This window comes from Syngnathus typhle, linkage group LG21 (genome assembly GCF_033458585.1).
Source record: "Syngnathus typhle isolate RoL2023-S1 ecotype Sweden linkage group LG21, RoL_Styp_1.0, whole genome shotgun sequence".
NCBI classification, from domain to species: Eukaryota; Metazoa; Chordata; class Actinopteri; order Syngnathiformes; family Syngnathidae; genus Syngnathus; species Syngnathus typhle.
In genome coordinates, this window is record NC_083758.1 from 3034104 (window position 1) to 3058878 (window position 24775).

General features: G+C 44.7%; 2 protein-coding genes across 2 annotated transcripts in view; one reads left to right on the forward strand and one right to left on the reverse strand.

The window, feature by feature from the left end:
* The first annotated feature begins 134 nt into the window (after positions 1–134).
* On the forward strand, positions 135–11516 carry LOC133145176 (sodium- and chloride-dependent GABA transporter 1-like). Its single transcript, XM_061268359.1, has 14 exons — positions 135–4530; positions 4592–4723; positions 4809–4909; positions 4981–5090; positions 5160–5292; positions 5479–5613; positions 5684–5787; positions 5866–5990; positions 6059–6171; positions 6234–6365; positions 6427–6529; positions 6594–6694; positions 9370–9537; positions 9638–11516. The coding sequence occupies exons 1-14, from the start codon at positions 4290–4292 to the stop codon at positions 9728–9730; spliced, it is 1791 nt and encodes a 596-aa protein (XP_061124343.1). The 5' UTR covers positions 135–4289; the 3' UTR covers positions 9731–11516.
* Positions 11517–12171: 655 nt separating this feature from the next.
* The window catches only part of iqsec3a (IQ motif and Sec7 domain ArfGEF 3a), a 41931-nt gene continuing 29327 nt past the window's right edge, over positions 12172–24775 (reverse strand). The window contains exons 7-14 of the mRNA XM_061268163.1: positions 20264–20430; positions 19771–19910; positions 17214–17339; positions 16402–16501; positions 16169–16327; positions 15872–15961; positions 15213–15256; positions 12172–13034 (exon numbers count right to left, since the gene is read on the reverse strand). Coding sequence (XP_061124147.1) covers positions 12549–13034; positions 15213–15256; positions 15872–15961; positions 16169–16327; positions 16402–16501; positions 17214–17339; positions 19771–19910; positions 20264–20430 — 1312 coding nt within the window. The 3' untranslated portion in view covers positions 12172–12548. The remainder of the gene's footprint in view (positions 13035–15212; positions 15257–15871; positions 15962–16168; positions 16328–16401; positions 16502–17213; positions 17340–19770; positions 19911–20263; positions 20431–24775) is intronic.

Here is a 24775-nt window from a genome sequence, read left to right on the forward strand (position 1 = left end):
CAGCGCGTTCGTTTAGTCACGGCTCGCTTTGATGGGGTTTCCGTAGCAACGGCATCTCTGCGGCATTCGGGCTTATTAATTAGGGACTTGGCGTAAACACATAGATTGGAGAGAATGATAGCGCAGTAGGTAGATGAAATGAGAACAGGGGAAATTTGAAGTGTTACTGATTATAACCAGCTCAATATTTCCACTTCCTGTATATGTGATAGCCACGCATCCCGATATTTCTTTTTCTAGAGATGATATTCGTTAAATAACACTTATTCCTGCAAGCCAAAAAATAAAGATAACTTTTATGTTTTTTGGGGTAATTGACTAAATCTAATCACAATGACAGCAAATTGGCCACATACTGTAACTAATCATGGGGCTTTTTATTTTTGGTTTATTTATTTATTTTTCATTATACTTCTTTTCCCAGCATTTCTCAATTTACAAAAACACGAAGCATGCTTGAGCTTTAATTTCCATAACAGGAAACGGATGAGCCCTTTCACAATGTACCGGCGCACTAATGTGTAGATGTTTTTCAAATGACAAAATGAGATCCCATTGAAAGCACTTAATGAGGCTCCCTCTATATCGTTGTCATCTCGCACCAAAATGGCTGCTGGCCTTACGGCTGTCAGAGCTGGTTTCCATCAGTGTGTTTACTAGGCTGCCGATCGATGAGGCTTAATTTTGATCCCCCCCGAGTGTCGCTCGCAAAGATAATCGGGGGTGATTACGTTCTGGAGGCGCTGCCGCCGAGAACATAAATGAAAGTCAAAGTGACGATTGCCGTCTTGTGATGTCATGAATTACAAACTTTTTTTCATCCAGTTGACAAGTGGCACCGTTCAGCCAAGGAACATTTGGCACCGTGGGGCAACTGTTTCTCGGTGTCAGACTTCCTGGCCTCTTCCCTGACATGGCGGATAAATGGCAGCCATTAATACAAATACAGAGGCGCCTTGAGATAGAAGCGATCCAACTTACTCGTCTTTAAGAAACATACTCGAACACAAACAGTGGCGAAACATAAAGTGGACCAAGTTGGATAGCTTGGCAACAAAATAGGCCGACATATTTTTTTTTGTGACACCCTGACTCGGAGACATATATTCTTTATCCTCTGCAAATAACTACCATTACCACAACTATGACCTTCTTTATACGTATTTTATAAATAAGCCCTCATGTGGCCAAGTCAAGCACTAGAAGGAAGAATTGATGCTGATTTATTGAAAAAAAATATTTTGGGAAGGTGCTAGAACAGATTAATGGTATTTCCATTTGTTTCAATGGGGATAGATGATTTGAGATGTATTTTGATCAGCAAGCGTGGTCACGGGATGAATTGAACTTTCAAGGCACTACTGTACATGTTGACCTGCAGCAGTAGGGACATGAAATAATCGAACAATACCATCTTTGCGTGTACTTAAAAGCCCAGAAGTGATTTTGAAAGATGTGTTTTGATTTATTTTCGATTGGAAAGGGATTTTCCGAGTGCATTCTGTTGGAATACCGCAAGCCATGAAAAAAAGGAAAACTTGTAAATCATGAACTAAACTGCTGCCTTCAAGGCCTTCGATAAATAATGGCACACAATCAGAAAAACTCACCTCGGGGCTCTGCTGGGAAGACTTTCAACATAATTTTTGAAACAAAACATGTAAAAATATTTATCCTGTAGCTTCTCAATGTCTGTTTAAGCTCATTGCATTTAATAATGTTCCTATCAAAACATCTCTTTTAAACTAGCCAGAGTGGACGTTTGGCTGGTTACAGTAAATCATTTTTGCTCTTTCCAAGATGAGGGCCTTTTCTATCACGGGAATACCATGGCAACCATGCTGGCAAGTTTCAAACTCACACACATACCGTTTTTTTCCGTGTATAGTGCGCAATATTTTACTAATTTATTGTCCTAAAATCTGGGGTGCGTATTATACATGGGTACAAAGAAAAAAAAAATTATTTTTTTTTTTTAATTTTTTTTTTTTTTTTTTAAATAAAGTCATGGTACAACAAAACCAACAACAGGACTGACCGACAAAGTCGTGGAACAAAAAGACAGGGTGACATTACCAAAGACAGGAACAGAATGACAGTAACACATGCAATGATCCAACGGTGAGCGAGGGGCAGACAGGACTTAAATACAAAACACGTTACATCGATTGAGGTGACACAGGAAGAGCGGGGTGACACGAACAGAAACTATGGCAACCTAGACACATAGCAAAACTGGGGACGAGACATGACAAATCTCCCCCGAAATAAAACTCACCTTTCTTCTTGTTTGTTGTCAATCGCGCATCGCATTCAGCCATCCTGCCCAACACACTTAGTAAAATTCATAATTGACGACACATCGTTTGATGCGATGGTGCGTGCAATCCTCGATGGTGTGTTATTGTCAAATATTGTTTGTTTTTTAATCTCCATCGCGGACCGGACGTCATACGGAGGCCGCCATTACAGATGCGCAGAACGGTTGCGCAAGACACGTCAGCTATATAAAGAGCGAGAGTTCAGTTCTCCACCTATTAGTTTCAATTCACAGTTTAATTAGCAGTTTCAATCAGCAAATAACAAAATGCGTATTACAGGTAATATTTTGTTTCACAACACTTTGCCTTGTTCCTTTCGTCTCTGCTGTTCATTTCAAACACGCTCCATACGACCGCAATGCTCTTGTATCAGACGCTCGCTCGATCACCTGCTAGTTTGCCATCTGTCACAATGTACCCTACACAAATCCGAAACATTTGTTGCGGCTCCGAGTCACGACGAGGGGCAAGTTTTGGTTTCCAAGGGTGTTTTTATTCCTCTTCAACGTCTCTCCCATACAGAGCCGCCGTGTGCGCACGGAGCGCGGTGGTGCGTTTAGGGGCAGTCGGAGAAATCAACGCCAACAAAAAAAATGACATCCAGCCTAGTTAAGACCATACCAAAGACTTTAAAAATGGGACCCATTGCCTCCCTGCGTGTGTGACGATCTTTGGGACTTAAAAAAAATAAAAATAAAAATAAAAAATTAAAAAAAAATCATAAAAATTGGGTGCGTATTATACATGGGTACAAGCTTTTTTCCAGCATCAGCATGCCATTGTTAGGGGTGCGTACTATACATGGGGGCGCACTATACACGGAAAAAAACGGTATACACAATGTACCACCACTGTGCGTGTGTGTGATCGGCATATCCCATATGGCCTCAGGCGGTCCGGGTGCTGAGCTGTAATCAAAGCAGGCACACAGGTCGAACTTTATTAGCAACTACTCGATAGCCGCGGCTAACAAGGACAACCAGCCAGTGCGGCAATACGACAGAAACAGTGAGTGGGAAACGTCGGCGAGGTCTTTTCGGGAAGCAGAGAGCCTCCCATGGGCCTGAGGAGGCAGCCCGTATAGACAGGTTTTTTTTCTTTACCTTTCGGATCAAGTTGTGAAGTTGATGAGGTGGACATCTCCCAGGTAGGCTGTTCTTCCTCTTGTCATACTGTATGGCTGAGAAAGATAAAGGCATGCATGTTAATGGAGAGCAATAATAAAATCAAAATCTGTTATCTATCTAAAACATAGGTGTTAAACTCAAGGCCCAGGGGCCAGATATGGCCCGCCAACGTCATTTTATGTGGCCCGCAAAGACAAATTGTGCATCGACTTTGTGTCATTACTAAAATTACAAATTGTCGTTATCTTTTAAAAACAGAGATATAGCTAGCATTTTTTTATTGCCCTTCGAGGGAAACTATGCGGCCTGTGACATAAATGAGTTTGACACCACTGATCTACAAGTTACTTTCCTTTTTTTGATCCAAATGGATTTTACTTTTTGACATTTTTTCCCTTATTAAAGAGTCATCTAAATTTCAAGTATGGATCATTTGCATCACTGCACAATGTCTTTTCATGAGCATCAATCAGCAACTACCTATAAATATTGCATCTATGTGATTGCTCATTCAGTGCAGCGATCAAATGAAAAGTAGCGACGTGAACATTTTCTAGGCCAATCAATCACTGGCAAATGTTTTCCTCTCAGTGTGCCAATTTCTTGATCAAATGATGTCATCCAGAATTGGAATACAAGATAGTGGGGTTGGGTGTTTGGGTGTACTGACATACATAGTTAGGAATAAATCCAGTCATGGAAACGTACCCTCCCAAGTAGAAAGGCTAAACTTGGATCATCATTTCTTTATAGCTTTTCTGCATATTCGCATCCATCTACCAAAGAACCATAATCCAGTTTGAGAACGCCAAGGGATCCACTCTCGTAGTGGAGGTCCACCATGGGCAAAACCGGACAGAGTACGGTAGACTTGAACTCACCGAGTGATGTCAAGCAAGCGGTTCCTTTTGAGGAAATGGAGCTTGCGGCACCACTTGCGGAGCAAGAGAAGCAAAAAGAGGAGCCACCTGACCGAGGAAGCTGGAAGGGCAAGTTTGACTTCCTGCTTTCCTGCGTGGGGTACGCCATTGGTTTAGGGAATGTCTGGAGGTTCCCGTATTTGTGCGGCAAGAATGGCGGAGGTAAGTTCTTATCCATTGAGCTGCTGATTTTACCCAACTGATTCATCTGATTCCCATCAAGGAGCATTCCTGATCCCGTACTTTATGACTCTGGTGTTTGCTGGGATACCACTCTTTCTACTGGAGACGTCTCTTGGACAGTTCACCTCAGTTGGAGGTCTCGGGGTGTGGAAGCTCATGCCGATGATGAAAGGTAAAGACCGACGATTCCGATGACATGATAGATTCCGAGAATGGTCAAGGTAGAAACCGGCGGAATGGTTCTGGTGTGTCGGCAGGTGTTGGTCTGGCCGCAGTGGTGCTATCCTTCTGGCTCAACATCTACTACATTATCATCATAGCCTGGGCCCTCTACTACTTGTTCAACTCCTTCGGCTCGGTATGTTAGAAACAAGAATCTGCCAAGGCTTCCGTCGTTCAGATCAGGAAGTTCTGTTTCTGTGCGTGCAGGAGCTGCCCTGGCAAAACTGTGACAATCCCTGGAACACAGATAAGTGTTTCTGCAACTACAGCCTGAAGGACACCACAAACCTGACTAGTGCTGTTACAGAGTTTTGGGAGTGAGTCTAATGTCTTGCACATCAGATTCCTAAGGGCATTTCAGAGAGATCATTTCTGTGTTTTTATAGGCGTAACATGCACCAGTTGTCCGGTGGTCTGGAGGAACCCGGGGAACTTCGTTGGCCCCTGGTGGGCACCCTGGCACTCGCATGGGTTCTCGTCTATTTCTCAATCTGGAAGGGAGTGGAGTGGACTGGGAAGGTCAGACTGTTTTGTGTAACTATTTAAATTGACTGATATCTGGGAATTTTATCTGTGCTCATTGGAGTACAAATGTCCACCACCAGGCATAAGGTAGAGAAAATGTCATCAGGAGTTCATTAAAACCAAACAATGGAGATTAAACGGGGAGATGGAGGCTGATGTTAGACGATTTCCTCAATTTAGGTGGTGTACTTCTCAGCTACCTATCCCTACTTTATGCTCTTCATCCTGTTCTTCCGTGGGGTCACCCTTCCTGGAGCCATCGACGGCATCCGCTTCTACATCACCCCAGATTTCAATAAGCTCACTCGCTCAGAGGTATAACGTCCTTGGAGTATTTATTTTTGGCATCTCCTTGGTAGTAAATACTTATGTATACATGTCCAAGGTGTGGCTGGACGCCGCCACCCAAATCTTCTTCTCCTACGGCCTAGGCCTGGGCTCGCTCATTGCGCTGGGCAGCTACAATAGCTACAATAACGACGTCTACAAGTATGGGCCCATCACAACCTTTTACGATGTTGGCCATTTTATTTTACACGTTGACGATTGTCCTGTCGTCCATTTTAGGGACTCCATCATCGTGTGTTGCATCAACTCCTTTACCAGCATGTTCGCCGGCTTTGTCATCTTCTCTATCGTGGGCTTCATGTCGCACATCACTAAGAAGCCTGTACACGAGCTAGCAGCTTCGGGTATTCGATTTAGATGTCGGAGTTGTGAAGTACAGCGAGCCAATAATTGAGTATTTTTGAAAATATAGGCCCTGGCTTGGCGTTTTTGGCATACCCCCAGGCAGTCACGCAGCTACCAATGTCGTCCCTGTGGGCCATCCTCTTCTTCTCCATGCTCATGATGCTGGGCTTGGACAGCCAGGTATACGCAACACAACATGTAACAAACAGACACAGGAATGACTCTTCTTCACATCTAATCAGTTCTGCACAGTGGAAGGTTTCATCACAGCTCTGATGGATGAGTATCCCTTAGTGTTAAGGAAGAGGAAGAAGGTTTTCATCTTGATCGTCTGCTTCGTGTCCTTCATCATTGGGTTCTCCAATATCACACAGGTACACGACATGACAAAACGATCTTGGTATTGGCTAAATTTGCCCCCTCCATGTCTTCCAGGGTGGCCTGTATGTGTTTAAGCTGTTTGATTATTACTCAGCCAGCGGAATGTGCCTACTCTATCTTGTCTTCTTCGAGACCGTCTCCATCGCCTGGCTATATGGTAGGAAGCGTCCAAGCCGGTTAAACCTCGTCTTTTTTGCCCTGACGTCGTTTTAACGGCGCAGGAGCCGAGAGGTTCTACAACGACATCGAGGACATGATCGGCTACCGACCCTGCGTTTGGTGGCAGCTCTGTTGGAAGTTTTTCACGCCACTCATCTGCCTGGTAGGCGAACAGGAAATTATTTCATTGACTCAACCTCTGTGACATCAATCTGTCAGTATCATGGTGACAATCAATGCGTCTGGTATTATCGTGGTAAGAAAGAGGTCAAAATGATTCAATACAGTAGTTACAGCAGTTACTCCAGTTAAATCTCAGAAAACATGCTCCGAATATTCAAATACTGAAAACTCACTTTTAGCCCATTACATCATTCGAACAAAGTTAAGCGCTAGCATGCTAATAAGTTGATAATATGGTTAGCTTGCATTGGGCTCCAAGTTCATTCAGCATATTGTTGCAAAAAATACACTGCTCAAAAAAATCAAAGGAACAGGTTTTTTTTTATCAGGGTATGGCATGAATTCAATTAGACTTTTCTGATAAGGTTTTGGTCAGGTAGGTGCCAGAAGGGGTTGTTAATCAGTTTCAGTTGCATTGGTGTTGATGGAATTAACAACAGGTGCATTAGAGGGGCAACAACGAGATGGTCCCCAAAACAGGACTGGTTTTGCAGGTGGAGGCCATTTCAAGTTCCTCCTTCTTGATCTTTTTTAACTGTTTTTCCACAAGTGTTGGCTTTCGCTAGTCATTATCACAACTGCGAGCATGAGGCGATTTCTTAACCTTCCTGAAGTTGCGCAGATTGTCCAACTCCTCCAGGATGGCACATCCATGCGTGCTGTTGCAAGAAGATTTGATGTGTCTCCCAGTACAATCTCCAGAGCATGGAGGAGATTCCAGGAGACAGGCAGTTACTCTAGGAGAGCTGGACAGGGCTGTAGACAGTCCTCATTCCATTAGCAGGACCGATATCTGCTACTTTGTGCAAGGAGGAACAGGTTTAGCATTGCCCAAGCCCTACGGAATGACCTCCAGCAGGCTACTGATGTGAATGTCTCTGCCCAAACAGTCAGAAACAGACTTTACAAGGGTGGCCTCAGGGCACGACGTCCTGTAGTGTGCCCTGTGCTCATTGCTCAGCACCGTGGCGCTCGATTGGCATTTGCCATAGAACAGCAGAATTGGTAAGTCCGCCACTGGCTCCCTGTGCTTTTCACAGATGAGCAGGTTTACCCTGAGCATCTGTAATAGACGTGAAAGGGTCTGGAGAATGGCGGCTCGGTGGCGCACTGGGTAGCACGTCCGCCTCACAGTTAGGAGGTTCGATTCCACCTCCAGCCCTCCCTGTGTGGAGTTTGCATGTTCTCCCCGGGCCCGCGTGGGTTTTCTCCGGGCACTCCGGTTTCCTCCCACATCCCAAAAACACGCTTGGTAGGCTGATTGAGCACTCCAAATTGTCCCTAGGTGTGAGTGCGAGTGCGTATGGTTGTTTGTCTCTGTGTGCCCTGCGATTGGCTGGCAACCGGTTCAGGGTGTCCCCCGCCTACTGCCCGATGACGGCTAGGATAGGCTCCAGCACGCCCGCGAACCCCGTGGGGACTAAGCGGTACAGAAAATGGATAGATGGATGGGTCTGGAGAAGCCAAGGAGATGTTGCCTGCAACATTATTCAGCATGACCGGTTAGGTGGTGGGTCAGTGATGGTCGGGGGAGGCATTTCCATGGAGGGACGAACAGACCTCTACAGACTAGAGAACCACAGTCTGACTGCCATTAGGTATTGGGATGAAATCCTTGCACCCATGGTCAGAGCCTCCTGGGTTCGTCCTGATCCACGACAATGTCCGGCCTCATGTGGCAAGTGTATGCAGACAGTATCTGGAGGATGAAGGAATTGACACAATTGAATGGCCCTCACGATCACCTGATCTAAACCTGATAGAACACCTCTGGGACATAATGTTCCGGTCCATCCGACGCCGCCAGGTTGCTCCTCAGACTTTACAGGAGCTCACTGATGCCCTTAGACAGATCTGGGGGGGACATCCCACAAGACACCCTCCGTCGTCTCATTAGTAGCATGCCGCGACGTTGTCAAGCATGCATACAAGCACGTGGGGGGCCAGACAAGATATTGAAAAGAGTTTTGAGTTGCAGAAATTGAATTTAGGCAAAATGGACGAGCCTTTTTGGGGTGTCTATATACTGAGCCCTCTGTAGGCTGAAAACTTTCCATCAAAAGATGTGGCATCTTTTTGTTCCTGATACATTAAACTGTCCATATCAGTATAGATATCCAACTTTTTTTTCACCATTGAAATCTGATGTGTTTTCAAAGTGTTCCTTTAATTTTTTTGAGCAGTGTAAATTCCCTGCTTTTAGCTGCTCGCCAGACAAGAATGAACAGGATTGAACTTTCACTTCTACATTAAACGTCAAACTTCACTAAGAAATTTGAAAGGTTCATAAATGAAAAATGATAACTGTATGTAAAGCTGAACATGTAGGATTTGTTTAACTTGAAACTACGCTAATGGGCTTGTTAGCCTAGCCTAGCTTCTAACCTGTTATGGAAAGGCTTGACCTTTCATATTTATGTTCAACAAAGAGTTAGATAAATAAAATAGATATTGCATATAAATATGCAAAACAAAGAATTTGTTGAAGTGAACATAAAATAATGGTCAATTGATAGGCTAGTTTTCCTAGCCTAGCTGCTAGCTCGTCATGAACGAACCAGACACCCCAAAGCTCTATGAGGACAGTTCTGCTCAGGTAATTGTAAAAAAACAACAACACACATCTCTGTATAATTCAAACATCTTTGCTTACAGGGCGTGTTTACCTTCAGTGCTGTGGAGATGACACCCCTGACTCTGGGCAAGTACGTGTACCCCGTGTGGGGCCAAACCATCGGCTGGTTCATGGCCTTGTCCTCCATGGTGCTCATCCCGGGCTACGTCGTCTATATGCTGTACATCACGCCGGGATGCATCAAGGAGGTACAGGGTCACCCTTGACCTTTCTCTCTCCCCCCCCCTACTCGGAAATGACGCAGGGAGTTAATAGAAACAATAAATATTGCTCTTTTGTGACCTTCAGCGCTGGAAGAGGATGACGACGTCACAGCAAGACAAGCCATCGGGTCACGATGGGTTCATGCACACTGGGAATGTTGGTGAAGCTCTCGTCTAGCCCCCCCGTCCTCCTCTTGTGTTATCCCTAGAATAATAATCACGCTGTCAGGACACATTTAGTGAGATTTGACACTTGGATGTAACGACTTGCTGTGACATTTTAAAGCTTTAAAAAGGGAAATTCTTTCGATAACTGTGATTGTAGGTCATCATATGGTAATAAAATCTTTTTTTTTTTTTTTATTTGTGTATAATAGCGTAGGCCATACATTATTGATAACGAAAAAGCAATACACACGTATAATGGATTAAAACTGTTAGACACATGTAAATATATTCAATTTAAAACTGACTCGTCTGAATAATGTGGAACAAAGAATGTGGTTTAAAAAAAGAATGAAAATAAGGATTTTTAGATTCCTCAGGTGTACCTAATAAAGTGTCCAGTGACATTTGAATACTCAACCTGCTGTTTATATAACAAATACTTGAATGCATTGTAATTGAACTCTGATGTAAAGTGCACACAATTAGTTGGATAAATATGTAAATAATATTTATATATATTCTTCAAAAATAAAAAACAACTTCCAAAAGCAAACACAAACAAACTTGAATGATATTTAATAGCATGTTGATATACTGCAAAGACAGTTCAAGAGAGGAATTCAACCGTGGGAAGTCATGGCTCATTTCTCTCACACTCCCTTATCTTTAACTTTTTTAAAATTAATTCATTAAATGTAAATTCACTAATATGATGTCATCATGTCATTTATGAAGCAGTGCACTTGTATATATGGGAGAGCCCTTTGGTCAGTGTCCTGTCATAGGTGAAAGTCAGCCACTCGTGGGACTCCCTAAATGCTACATTGGTTGCCGTGGTAACGTCCCGTACACGCACACACATATATAAAGCATCTCCCAAGAAAATTCAACAGTTAAGTTTGAGAGGGGGGGGGGAGAACCTGACATTTGCTTATTCCACTGGTCACCCCACTTGAATGGGGTAATAATTCAATGCATTGAGATTTTATTTTTTTTTAGGACAGAAAAATGTACCCCTTTATTCCCCATTCATGTGCTCACACACTTAATTCAATCATGCATCAAAACATACATGCAAACCAAATTAAAATCTTGGAACAAACTTTCTCATGTTTTTCAAGCCAATAGAAATAAATCAACAGAAGTGCTTGTTCAGGGGCGTACTTAACTTATTCTTTCTATTTTATTGTACCGTATTTTCCGGACTATAAGGCGCACCTAAAAACCTAAAATTTTCTCAAAAGCCGACAGTGTGCCTTATAGTCCGGTGCGCCTTATATATGGACTAAATTCCTAAATCTAAACTGGCCCGAAGCATTGTGTCATGAAATCAATCATAAGTGGCCCGCTGAAGACTATGAATCATGAATCAAAACGACTATGGATCATTATTTTGTGATTATAAATTAATTTGTTGCGTCTGAAGTTGAAATAGAAATGATAAATAGAGAATGATTTGATTTGGATTAAAAATCTGACATGATGCATTAATGGTGCGCCTTATAGTCCGGTGCGCCTTATATAAGGACAAAGTTTTAAAATGGGCCATTCATTGAAGGTGCGCCTTATAGTCCGGTGCGCCTTATAGTCCGGAAAATACGGTACTTTTATGTGTTTGCTAGAATGTCTTGAAAAAAGCACAACTAGCTGCAATAATGCTGAAGTTTTATGCAGGATTTGTTCATGTTTCATTTCAGGACACACATTTCTTTTTTTTTTTTTAAAGTCCATGTGATGTTATCAGTAAATAAAAGATGGCTAGAGTTGAAAAAAAAAATCAATAAATCTGCCTGATGGCTGCCTGATGGCTGTCAGCTGACTGGACGGGTCTGGAAGTTAATGCTCACTTGGGGCTTTTTCTCTTTATTTAGTGCATAAAATATGAGGCAGGGCATTGAGTGACTCATCGGAGAGTGAATGTCATGTGATTATTAAGATGCTCCGTGTCCTTTCCGATATCTTTTAGGATGTGATATTTACAATCCACGCTCCAGGAACGAAGTTCAACTAATGCCCCAGTTATTATTATCAGCATTTTCTGTCTGGACAAAAGCTGTTGTTTATTCATTGTTTTTCTTGCGTTTTGGGGATAAATGTCAGGTTAGAAAGATAAGCAGGAGATAGGAGAAGACAAAACACACGGAAAATGGGGAGGTACCAAATACACACAAAGGCTTTAAAACCCAAAATTGAACGAGGAAATTCGAGATTCCCTGAAAAAGCGAAGAAGCGTCAGCGTCCCCGTCGAAGAAAAACATGGCGGCCACAGTGCGTCTCAGTTTGAAAGTCTGTTGTTGGATAGAAGCAGTTTGTTTCTTGTAGAAGCAATAAATAAATAAATAGCCAGTGTGGAAGTGTCCATCCATCCATCCATCCATCCATCCATCCATCCATCCATCCATCCATCCACCCAACCCAACCCAACCCAACCCAACCCATCCATCCATCCATCTATCCATCTATCCATCTATCCATCTATCCATCCATCCATCCATCTATCCATCCATCCATCCATCAATCATCCATCATGAGTAGATTTTTGAAAGTCCTTCTTTTCCGCTTTGCTTTTTTTTGGCACAACAGTCGCAGGTGAGGATATTTTCTGCTCTTTGTCCATCCCAATTTTAGCTCGAGTTAAAAAGGTGGCTTTTGAAAATCGAATCAAATGTTATCCACACATGACATTGCCATGACATTGCTCCTTTTTTCAAATCTAAGCATATTGTCCTAAATATAATTAAATGTTTTTTTTCTTTAAATAATTCTTCTGATGATATATTTTATGTACATTGTGTACTGTTAAATAAGCAGGGTTAATTAAATTCTATTTACACCATGCTCCGAGAGCCGCTAGGGGTCCGATGTAGGCTGAGGCGGGGGTCCGGGGGGATGTACTGATGCGGATGGTTGTATGGCGGCGGCGGCGGAGGAAGAGGGGGTTGGTAGCCGTCTCCGCCGCTGCATTGCGAAGGGTCGGGCGAACGCAGAGGTGTGGATGTGGCCGACTGGCTCAGCTGGTAATGCTGGTAGTAGTGGTGTGGGTGGTAGTGGGGGTGCGGGTGGGGGGGCGCGTGGCTGAGGAAGGCCTCCATGCGGGCGTGGCCGCCGTTGTCCAACATGATGACCTTGACGATCTGCTGACACTGGATGAGCGCCTCGGGCCGCAGGTCGGCCACGCTGGCGGCGGGCTGGGGACGTGGCCGCTGGGCCGGGGTGCCCGGGTGGACCGGCGGCTCCCCCCCGTGGTTAAGAAGCCCCGCGCTCTCGGGACTGCTGCTGAGCTGGTACGTCTGAAGCCTGTTGTGAATTGACACCTAGTTTAGAAAACAGCCAAGAGAACAGCATCAAATGTTATCAAGCTGGTTCCTCCGCTATGATCCGTCAAGCCCTCTTTATTCAATTTCTTTGGGGGGGGGGGGAGTGGTGGTGATGTCATAACACAAACACGCACACACGTGGGGTGAAGGGGGGGCTTGGTTTGGTCCTCTGTGGATGCTGGGAATTGTGCGTGAGGGGTGGTGGGGGGAAGCCGGGTGGTTCCAAAGGGGACACTGAGGGCACCTGTATCGCCCTTCCAAACCACTGTGTGGCGCTATAGGGAGGGGGGGGGGACATACTCAGGATTGGGTGGAGGGAACCAGAACGTGCGGTTGGTAGAAGAGGAGGGCAAGCACACAAGACGTCTAACAAGCAACAAGGCACGATGCACAAGTCATATTATTGCTACTCTTATTCTTTTCTCCTGTCTTTGTACTCCCAAGTAGTTTTTTTTTTTCTTTTTTCAGAACGGAGCAGTGCCATTTTGCTCTATGATATGGTTTTAGTCGATTTGTCAACTCGCCGACCTATAGGTCCAACCCCTACTAGAGATGCACCGATCCGACTTTTTCAGTTCCGATACCGATACCGATGCCGTGGCTTTGCGTATCGGTCGATACCCGATACCGATCCGATATTATGGTTGACTTAACAAGCTACATAACTCTACATGTGGAACAGAAAAGACCAAAGGCAATGGCATCAGGCAGACTACACAGTTCTTTGCTCTAAATTAGGGGTGTCCAAACTAACGGTCCAGTTTTATTGGCCCGCAGCAAATTCTGAAAACATAATTGAATATGGCCCGCACAAGAAGCTTGAGCTCAGCTTCTCAGTTTCCACACTAGATGGAGCCCGCCACACAAAGCGTTTGACGTCCCATTAACACCCCCCCGGAAGAGAAGCGAACACGCAGCGTTTGACATCCGATTAGCCTACCCCCCCCCCCATTCGGGAGGGAAGCGAACGCGCAGCCTTTGACGTCCCATTAGCAACCCGAAGAGAAGCGAACGCGCAGGGTTTGACGTCCGCTTAGCAACCCGGGGAAGAGAAGCGAACGTTCGCTCCATGTTTGCGTTTGTTTAGAAAACTCTCGTGGCATGCGGCACACGTGCTGCTGGCGTATGACGTAGCCCGCGTCCCAATACATTAAGGAAAGTATCGGCTCACAGATCGGCTGTATTTTCCGATACCCGATCCATCTATTTTGTTGATATCGGGACCGATATCCGATCCAGATATCGGATCGGTGCATCTCTAACCCCTACTTTGTAGAACTAGCTTAAGAAGAAGAACACTATCGATATCCAGTCCCTGAGTAGATGTTCTGATCATCCGATCATCTTCCAGTGCAAATGATTGTGAGCGACTGACACAACAGGCCAGTGGTCGATCCAAGATTGGCTCTCCACGCAGGTTTCTTGATGCTAACAGTCCAGTTTCTTTCGTTTGTTTTCCGCCACTTTGTGAAAAAACACGAGCCGACTGTCCGTCTCATCACTTTGCGTCGTCATTGGCGAGCAGCTGTTTTCGTGACTTTGCACGACGGCTTCGTCCGATTGGCGGACGGATGAAAGGATGGGGACAGAAGAGCTGCACTCTGCACTGCGGCGACCGACTCCCACCCCCACCGCTCCCCGTCCGGATGAATGCGCTTTGACAGCTAGCGTTTCATTCGCACCAGCTGCTGACATTCACCGCAGCCCGTGTGGCGGGACAAGAGGACAATCTCCCGCAATGAGAATCATTTTAGATCTTAAATGTAATTTAAATTATAGGGTTTAAATCAATGACCAAAAAAAAAAAAGCTCAATATCTAATTAGGCCACTCAAGCCTGAGTTACATTCAATGTCAACTTGAGGCTGAGTGCGTGTCCTCTGCCTCCAGGGGACGCATTGCCGCAGAGAAGCGGGAGGGAGAAAAGGTCATCCCGTAGCCGCAAAGCCTCCTGGGTAACGTAGTTGAGATGGCTTCTGTTTGCTTGTCCAGGGTGAGTGGAAAAAGAGAATCCAAATGCATTTGGACTTTTGTTTTTCCACCTTCACCACTCTTGACGTCAATCTACCTCTTTATTTATTTTATTTTTTTGTCGATCCTGTTTACGCCTCACTACGCTAGCTCGAGCACTTACCTGTCGTTGGGGACGTACTTGGCCATGTTGTTAAGCACTCACCTCCACGGCGTTTTGTCCACTTCCGTCCTCAAGCTCCTGGTTTCCTGAAGCCACAGTGTTACAACCTTCACTGAGCTAAGGTACACATTTTACATTGGAAAAATCACACAACTAAAATCCACTAGTCTTTCCAAAATGTTTTTTCAATAAAGTCCAGTCATTTTATATTTATTACCACTAATATTAGTTGGTTTTCATAAAACTCAAAGAATATATGCCTGTGAGTATTATTACATTGTTTTTCTACCTGTGTTGCTGCACGATTTGTTTTCAAGGGGGAGTTATAATACCAAAACATCGATGCTAGTTTTGTTAGCAAGTTCATAGCATTTTACTTCATGTGTTAGCATGAAGCTAATGTACTTTTCTCTTTCAAAGGGAGAGTCAAGCTGGAAATGGTGTAAACAAGGTATTTTGGTTCATATTGTGTTTGTGGAATAGGAATTAAGCATTATTCATGTCAGGGGGCAGCCATTTTTCTACTTGCTGTCGAGCGAAAATCACATCACAGTTGCGCAGGGGCTCAGGTTGCAAATGGCACATGACCAAAATTCTGAAAACAGTTTGAGACTAGTGGGGCCACATAGAACATATTATAGCAAAGAAAAAAAATTCACTTGGCTAAAATCAGTGGCATAGTCGAGCCTCAAATTACCTACCTGACGTGGCGGCGTGTTTTTCTCGCAGCTCCAGTTGCGTGCCGTTGTTGATCGGTTGCGTCTTCGCCCCCTGCTGCTTCTCCAGCTCCCCTGAAGTGAGCAAGCGAGCGAGAGCGTAAGACACGCACCGCCGCCCTCATCATCGTCTGCATTATCACACGGGCGTCGACATGCACCTCCCACGCCGGGCGCTTCATCGCGGTAATTAAATGCCACGGTTGATACTAATTGCCCGTCGCCGCCAATCACGCTGACTTTGTATTGTTGTTTTGGCTACAATTTTCCATAAAATCTTACACTCAATGCGTATCTGCTCCATTTCCGACACCTCAGCGATGGACTCCTTCAGATCTTCTACAAATTTGAGCAGCTCCTCAGCGCTTTGAGCGCAGAAGTTGAGCACTTGCTTCTTGTCAGAGCCGAACGGCGAAAGGATGGTAATGCCGTGCGGGTAGTCTGATGGAGAAAAATGGACAAATTGAAAATTAATTCCAATTACATGGGTAAAAAATGCAGAGACGGTGACTCACGTTCATTCTCGAACAAGTGGAACTGCATCCCGAGAAGGCCCAGGGCTTTGCAGAACGTGTAGGCTGCCGAGCTCTTCTTTTTTGGACAAAGCTTTAATATCTGTGGACGGACACACACACACAAAAAAAATATATTTGTTTTATTTAATATAGAAAAATTATGTTGATTCTTGTTGTTGGATCTAGAAATAACTCAAATGTGGAACATTTTGATATTCAGCAAGTGATGTCACTCGCTCACATTTGCATTTATTTTATGTCTTTTAACCTCGCCTCAATTTTAAAAACAATTTGGTCTCAGAATCCAAGCTTAGTTCCCTGATGAAATGCAATCATTGTGACTTTGAGATGACATTTGTCCCACTTTTCAGATACGAGCGGCAAACGTCTCATGGGAATTCATCCCACTTGGAACTTTTCTGCCCGAAATGTGCCATTTAACCTCCAGCCACCAATTAAGCAGACACTACTTTTGTCGTCCCCTTTGTGTGAGATCAGCATTTTGCATAATGACGGCTGCTGAACGACTTTGAAACCATAACCCACCATGTGACTAATGAGAATAATAATCATGCCCGACACAAAGTCTTTGATTTGTGCCGTGGCCCGAGTCAAACATTTTTTTTTTTTACAGCCGCACCTTCCGGCTGCTCTGTGAGATGGATTTTTCCCGCTTGACTTTCTTAGAAGCAACACATGCAGAGATGTCACAACAGTATAAGAAGCTTTAACGTGCGGGAAGGTTTAAACTGTCATTTGTCATGTGAAATCTGCTGGTGTGGGAATCAGACGTGTATTTTTTTTTTTTTTACCACAATGAGATCGTTGAAGAGGAACACTTCTCGCTGGTGTGCCGCCTGCTTCTGAGCCTTGTTGGCATCCGTCACCTCGAAAAGACGACTGCAGCACACCAATCGTCTGTGAGGCACCGACAGCACCTGCGGGCACATTCGGGAAAAACTAATCACACCACTGTGGAGACTTAAAACTTTGCTGTAATTAAAAAAAAAAAGGATATTGGCTCATTTCTGTCACTTGGCAGGATGGAAGCATTGTTGATATTTATTTTTCTAGAGGGGGGGGTAGGAGTCATTTCAGGGGAAAAACGTAATTAGCAGGATGAAAATGCGTGACACACAGTGACGAGGATCTGATTTATTTTTATCATTACAATAATAGCTCAGCCCATCTGTTTGTAAAAAAACACACAAATAAAGCGAATGTAGGCTGCTAATGAACAAAAGGACATACACAAACTCTTTTGATAATAGTTTGGCCTTGGTGGAGGTGTGTTGGACTAAGTGAGCAATCTGGTCATAAATGATCATTGAGGCGTTGCCATAGCAACACTGAGTTGGTGATACAGTACTGCCTTGCAGGACTAAATTGGCCTGTCATAATCGAATATTTTCAGAAACTATTATTCTTTGATTCTTCACTCAATTAATCGAATAAAGCGCTAACATTTTAGATTGCATTAAAGCTTATTAACTAAAAACGACTGTTGAGAAGATGAGATGAGAGGATTTGGGCGATTTGAAGTTTAACAATGCTCTCAACGATTACTTGATTATGTAATAGTTGCCGATTAATTCGATTATTGATTTGTTGTTGATTGATCAAATAATTCTGAAGGCTTTGCTCGTGTCTGTATTATTATTATTATTTTGTAATTTGATTCTAAATCACTTGACGCTAACGTCGCTAACAGCATTGTGACTTCATACCAGCCAATTGTACAATTCAAGTTTGGTGACTTGGATGAAGATTCAAAAAGAGGATAGGAGGCGGCTTCTTCTTTCTTGCTTCTTACTCTAATCCGATCACGTTGATTGCGAGCCGCGTGGGTCCTGGCACAGCGCTCGATTAAAAGGGGTCATGTAAAGGTTTATCACAACAGAGGCTTGGCTGCACAAAATTGCCTTTGCCGAGTAGTCCAATCATATCCTTGGAATAAAAGGGAAGCAATGGAAGGGCTGTCACGAGCACAACCGGGCTCCTATTTGTGATCGGATCCGAATATACGCCCAACGTTTCCACTTTTCCGCCAGCACCCCTGCGGATAATTTGCACAACCTTCTACTTGTCACCACGGGGGATCATGCACATTTCCCCGCTCGCCTCCTTTTTCATCTCAGCTCATGTCAGAAGAGCCATGTAATGACATCATTAGTATGAAACCCACATCATATCCTGACAATGTTATTATGAACCTACATGACCCCCTTGAGTTTGTCCTAAATAGACATAAAAGTAGTTACATGGCGCTAAACATTTGAGATGCAGTGACTTTGCTGTAATTGAGCCTTAAAATATTCAAAACGGCCAAACTTTCATTGTGGAGAAAGCCATTACAGTGTGGCACTGTTTAATACCTTTAAGACCAAATACGTATAAATTCACATTAGAGTGAGACCATATCAGTCTTCTACACGCTTTGAACACAAAACCCATTATAGCAGACTTTTAAAGTATTCCTCAGCGCCTCACTTAGTTCTCCTGATATTTATCACCTCTGAAACTGACACAGAAAATAAATAGCATTTAAATCAAAGCATATTACTTTGCATATGAGATTCTCCTCGCCTAGATGCGGGTGAGCAAGGGTTATGTAAATAAACCTGATTGAATAGTCATAATAAAAAAAAACTGCACAATGCAGTCAGTCCACAATCAACTTTCTGATCCTCTTGCCTTTTATGGTACTGACAGCTCCTTGTGGGCATGAGGAGTCACTTCCTGTCTCAACGATCCATCATTTGGGGCTCTGACTACGCGCTCTCTGTCATCCGATGGCTACCCATCCATCACTGACACAGTTGCTAAAGGGAGGGGGGGTGTAAAAAAACAGGAGGGGGCGGGGCAGTGAGGAAGATGGCGCCAATAAGACTTTCAATGTCATCGAGAAAGTCGATGGGAGATGAGCGAGACTAACTTTTTCCTCCGTGTTGGATGTGAATAACAGGGAAGGTAAAGTTAACAATGTTGGATTGTAGTTGATTTTGAAAGCGTACAGATAAATGTTTGGCTCTGAATAAAAAAAAAAAAAGACCTTGCTGCCTTGAGGACTTGCGGTATTCCGAGAACACTTACACAAGAAACCCTCGGCACTTAATGACGGATGGAGCTGGCGTAACAAGTTGGATCTACTCATTGCCTTCTAATGGATAACAAATGTGCTCAGCTAACAGTACTTAAGCTAGGTGTTAGCGATAAGGTCTTGAATAATGACCGGCTTGGCACAGAAAGTGCGTGAGTCTCGGCACTTGTGATAAATCGTCAACCGGTGCTCGACTAAGACACCGCCCGATGAGGCAGAGAGCAAGACGGGGAGGCGGGGATAAGGACGGGGATTTTTTGTTTCCTCACCGTTTTCATGCCCACGATGGACTGCTCCACCTTGGAGACGTAAGTGACGTGGTCTTCGTTGGAGCGCAGTTCTCTCATCTGGATTCTCTCGTAGATGCCCACCACCATGTCGCGGGGGATGTCCGCACCGTCGTCCACGCCTGAGAAATAGGAGACAAACGTTGATAGGTGTTGCAATACTCACCGCTCACTTGTGAAACAAGTTTTTTAAAAAAGGCATCTTGGTTTAAATTATGTCGACCTCCAAACAGACAATCAATCCAAGTGTTCCCAAAATGAGATTAATAAACGGTAGTGGACGGTGAGATGACAAAAAAAAATTCCAGAGACAAGTAGGCCGGCTGGGACCTCGTGGCATCTCTTCATTTGCCTAAAATGCCGGGATTGATTTTCCCGCTTGATCTAATCGCCGCGTTACGTCTGGATGAATTTACTAAGGTTGGTGCGCATCGACCTCCCGCGCGCCTGATCGATTGGCGTTTTTGTTGCGTACCTCGGAGATTGCGTATGAAGTCCTCCAGCAGCATTTTCCGGTCCGGCTTGATGTTGGGACTGTACATGTCGGTGTTGAGCAGAATGATGGCGAAAGCCAGGATGAAGATTGTGTCAGGGTTGTGGAACTGCTGCACCACGTCGGGGTTGCACATACAGTAGCGCTGACTGCGGGGAGCCATGAATATAGACAGACAGCATTCATTAAAATTGGGACAAATATGGGTCTGGCGTCAAATACACAAGCTGCGATAGCCACAAATAACCCAGACAGTCAAGATACAGACTGGCTAATGGCTAGCCAGCGCTAACCTGAGCTGAAAACAACAAACTTTACACTCTTGTTTTCTGACTCCCACGTCACTCACTGGGTTAGGCTCCGCCTTTTAAAGCCACACACACACAAAATCACAGATACATATACCGTAATTTTCGGACTATAAGTTGCGTTTTTTCTCATAGTTTGGGTGGGGGGGGGCGACTTATACTCAGGAGCGACTTATATACGTATATATGTTTTTTTTCACTTTTTTGGGCATTTTATGGCTGGTGCGACTTATACTCCCGTGCGACTTATAGTCCAAAAATTACGGTATGTAGTATGGAACATGAGATGACCACAATTGGACAAGCACAATTTTTCTTGATTACTCAATTCATAAGATAGAACAATCCATCCATTTTTTTGTACAAGTAGAAAAGAATCATCTCACAGCATTCAACATACGTATAATATTCAAATACCGTGGATGTGCATGAAAGCTAGTTTGGATTTATTGCTTTAATTTGACTTCATGTGACACTAACATTTTCCTCTCTGTGGCTTTAAAACCCATTTGTCCTACCGGGTCGAACGCATCATGCATCACAGAGAACTCCGCTGGGTCCTTGGCTGTAGTTAAACATGCAGAAGCTTTTATGTACACAATGTGCACACTCAGAGAGCATAAATGCACAACACACAGGCGAACCACCACATTATAACTCACTACCAAATATAGTTGACCAATAGTGTTTCATAGGAAAGGCTCCATCAGTTTAAAAATAGGCGTCTGTGTGTGTGTGTGTGCACCCAATGGAGAGGGATTATTTCAAATCAAATGCATAAAGTATGAACACTCCCAGGCTCGACGATGAATAATACAACAGTACAATGGTGTATGAGGAATCAGACAGCAAGTAAAGAAGGAAACGTGTGTGTATTGTACTGTAATAGTTAATTAGAGCAGTCATCTTTTACACACTGGGCTTGTGGCGCAGTTTTATGGGCCTGTTGAGCTTGTGTGAAGGCTCTACTGAACTTATTCGCTTGAATTGGTTTTCGACAAAAACACACATCCAGGAGCAAGGCTATTAGTTTTTTAATGTGTTTTTTAATATGGCAACATTATTATTATTACTTTATAATATTCATATCCCTATGATTGTATCATTTTAATTTTTAGTTTGATGAACAGCACTTTTCCAGAGTGGAGGTTGTTGTTGTTAAAGTGTTCTAGAAATTAGGTTGAGTTTAAGTCTGCTAGCTTTTTGCTAAAACAGAATGGAAAACACCATAGAAGTGTGTGCGGCACTAAAAAGGACAAATGCACGCAAAGCAGCTGGCCCTGATGGCATCCATGGCCGGGGGCTCAGGAACTGTGCTGAGCAGCTGACGGAGGTGTTCACCGATATCTTCAACCTGTCTCTGGCCCAGGCAACTGTCCCGTTGTGCTTCAAGACCACCTCCATTGTGCGGTTGCCTAAACACTCCTCTGCGAAGGGCCTCAACGACTCCTGCCCAGTTGGACTCGTCTCCCATTTCATAAAGTGCCTCGAGAGAATGCTCCTGGGTCACGTCAAATCTGGGCTCTCACCTTCTCTGGACAAACACCAATTTGCCTACCGAGTAAACAGGAGCACGGATGACGCCATCTCCTCTGCACTACATGCAGCCCTCTCCCACCTGGACGAGAGCAACACCCATGTGCGGATGCTGTTCATCAACTTCAGCTCTGCATTTAACACCATCATCCTCTCCAAACTCATCACCAAACTTGGCAACCTTGTGGAGAACAAGGACCTCAACATCAACCCCTCTGTCATCAACTGGATACTTGACTTCCTAACCAACAGTCCCCGGTCCGTTAGACAGCCTCACCTCCTCCACCCTAACCCTGAGCACCGACGTCCCACAGGGTTGCGTGCTGAGCCCACTCCTCTACTCCCTCTACACCTACGACTGCACTCCTGGGCATAGCTCGAACACCGTCCTCAAGTTTGCAGACGACACAACGGTGGTGGGCCTCATCAAAAACAACGATTAAACGGCCTACAGGAAGGAGGTACAGCACCCGACGACGTGCTGTGCCAACAACAACCTGGCCCTTAAGAAAACGAAGGAGCTCCTCGTTGACTTCAGGAAGACTGAGGCTGACACGCACACCCCCAATCCATATCAACGGGGAGGAGGTCGAGCGGGTCGCCACCTTCAAATTCCTGGGTGTCCAGATCTCTGATGACCTCTCCTGGTCCCTCAACACCTCGTCACTGGTCAGTAAGGCCCACAAGCGTCTTTTCTTCTTGAGGAGACTGAGCCCATCTATCTCCTTGAATCCTGGTGAACTTCTACCGGTGTACCAACGAGAGTATCCTCACCAACGGCATCACGGTCTGGTACGGCAACTGCACAGCCGCGGACCGGAAGTCACTGCAGAGGGTGGTGAAGATGGCCCAATGCATCATCGGCACATCACTTCCTACCATCGAGTCGGTTTACCAAAAACGGTGCCTGAAGAAGGCACGCAGCAACATCAAAAACTCCAGTCATCCCAACCACAGACTGTATACTCTTCTTCCTTCTAGGAAGTGATACCGGACTCTTCAGGTCAAGACGAGTAGACTGTAAAAACCTTTTTCCCCTCTGCCGTCATCGCCCTGAACTCCGCAGCACGACACCCTTGAACTCTTATCATTCTGAATCCTGCAGCACAATAACCCCACCACAACAACACCTGTATTACCTGCATATACTGACCATATCTGCATATAACGCCTCATCAGCAAACTTGACGCGCTGGGCCTCAGTACCTGCCTCTGCAACTGGCTACTGGACTTCCTCTGTCAGAGGCCACAGGTAGTACGTGTTGGCGACAAAATCTCCGCCAGCATTACGCTGAGCACGGGGGCCCCCCAAGGCTGCGTGCTCAGTCCGCTGCTCTTCACCCTCCTGACGCATGACTGCACTGCAACCTACAGCGACAACCGTATCGTGAAGTTTGCTGACAACACGACTCTGGTGGGTCTCATCGCCAAGGGAGACGAGACTCAATACAGGCTGGAGGTTGACCTTCTGACCACGTGGTGCAGGGACAACAACCTCCTGCTGAACGTCGACAAGACCAAGGAGATTGTTGTGGACTTCCGGAAGGGTCACACCCAACACCTGCCGCTGACCATCGACGGTGCTGTGGTGGAGCGAGTGAGCAGCGCCAAGTTCCTGGGGGTGCACATCAGTGAGGATCTCTCCTGGTCCACCAACACCGCATCACTGGCAAAGAAAGCCCAGCGCCGCCTGTACTTCCTGCGGAAACTTAGGCGAGCGAGCGCTCCTCCGGCCGTCATGACTGCATTTTACCGCGGCACCATTGAGAGCGTCCTCTCCAGCTGTATTGCTGTTTGGGGTGGCGGCTGCACTGACTACAACTTGAAGGCCCTGCAGCGCATAGTGAACACTGCTGGTAAGATTGCTGGTGCTTCGCTCCCCTCCTTGAAGGACATTTACACCTCCCATCTCACCCGCAAGGCGACCACGATTGTGAGTGATGCGAGTCACCCCGCTCACTCTTTGTTCGAGCTTCTGCCCTCTGGGAAGAGGTACAGAAGCCTGCGCTCCCGCACCTCCAGACTCTCAAACAGCTTCATACTCCAGGCTGTTAGGATCCTGAACTCGCTCCCCCGTTCTGCGTAGCGTCCTGTACTTTTACTGTCTGGACTGTCTGACTGCACACTGGCTCTTATTATTTATTATTTATTATTACTCTTATTATTTATTGTTTGTGCCTTTTTGTTTATGATGTTTTTTACTTTTTGCGCTATGCTTGCTGGCTCCGTTTTGCTCCTCTTATTTATTGTGTTATCTGTTTATTTATTATTTATTCATCACTCTTCCTATTGATTGTTAGAATTTTTGCCTTCTTGTTTTTATATTGTGTCGCGTACATGTATGTCTATCGTGTTATGTGTCTCGTCACCGTGGGATAGAGAAAAACGTAATTTCGGTCTCTTTGTGTGTTGTGACATGTGGAGAGATTGACAATAAAGCTGACTTTGACTTTGACTTTGACTTTGAAATAATTCTATATAATCTATATATTTATTCATCACTCTTACTCCACTTGCACATATCTGTTCATATCTGGTTATACCGACACTATAAATATTTATCACCCTATATCTATAATTAGCATTCTAGTACCGCCTGCAAATATTTGTTCTACCGCACCTTATTGTAAATACTTAACCAGTCATATCC

What these genes read in the sequence shown, in the direction of transcription:
- LOC133145176 (XM_061268359.1), top strand. Translation starts at nt 4,290, where the DNA reads ATGGGCAAAACCGGACAGAGTACGGTAGACTTGAACTCACCGAGTGAT. An exon ending in GCTGTTACAGAGTTTTGGGA is followed by an intron (nt 5,091 to 5,159) that starts GTGAGTCTAATG and finishes GTGTTTTTATAG; the next exon opens with GCGTAACATGCACCAGTTGT. An exon ending in TCACGCCACTCATCTGCCTG is followed by an intron (nt 6,695 to 9,369) that starts GTAGGCGAACAG and finishes CTTTGCTTACAG; the next exon opens with GGCGTGTTTACCTTCAGTGC.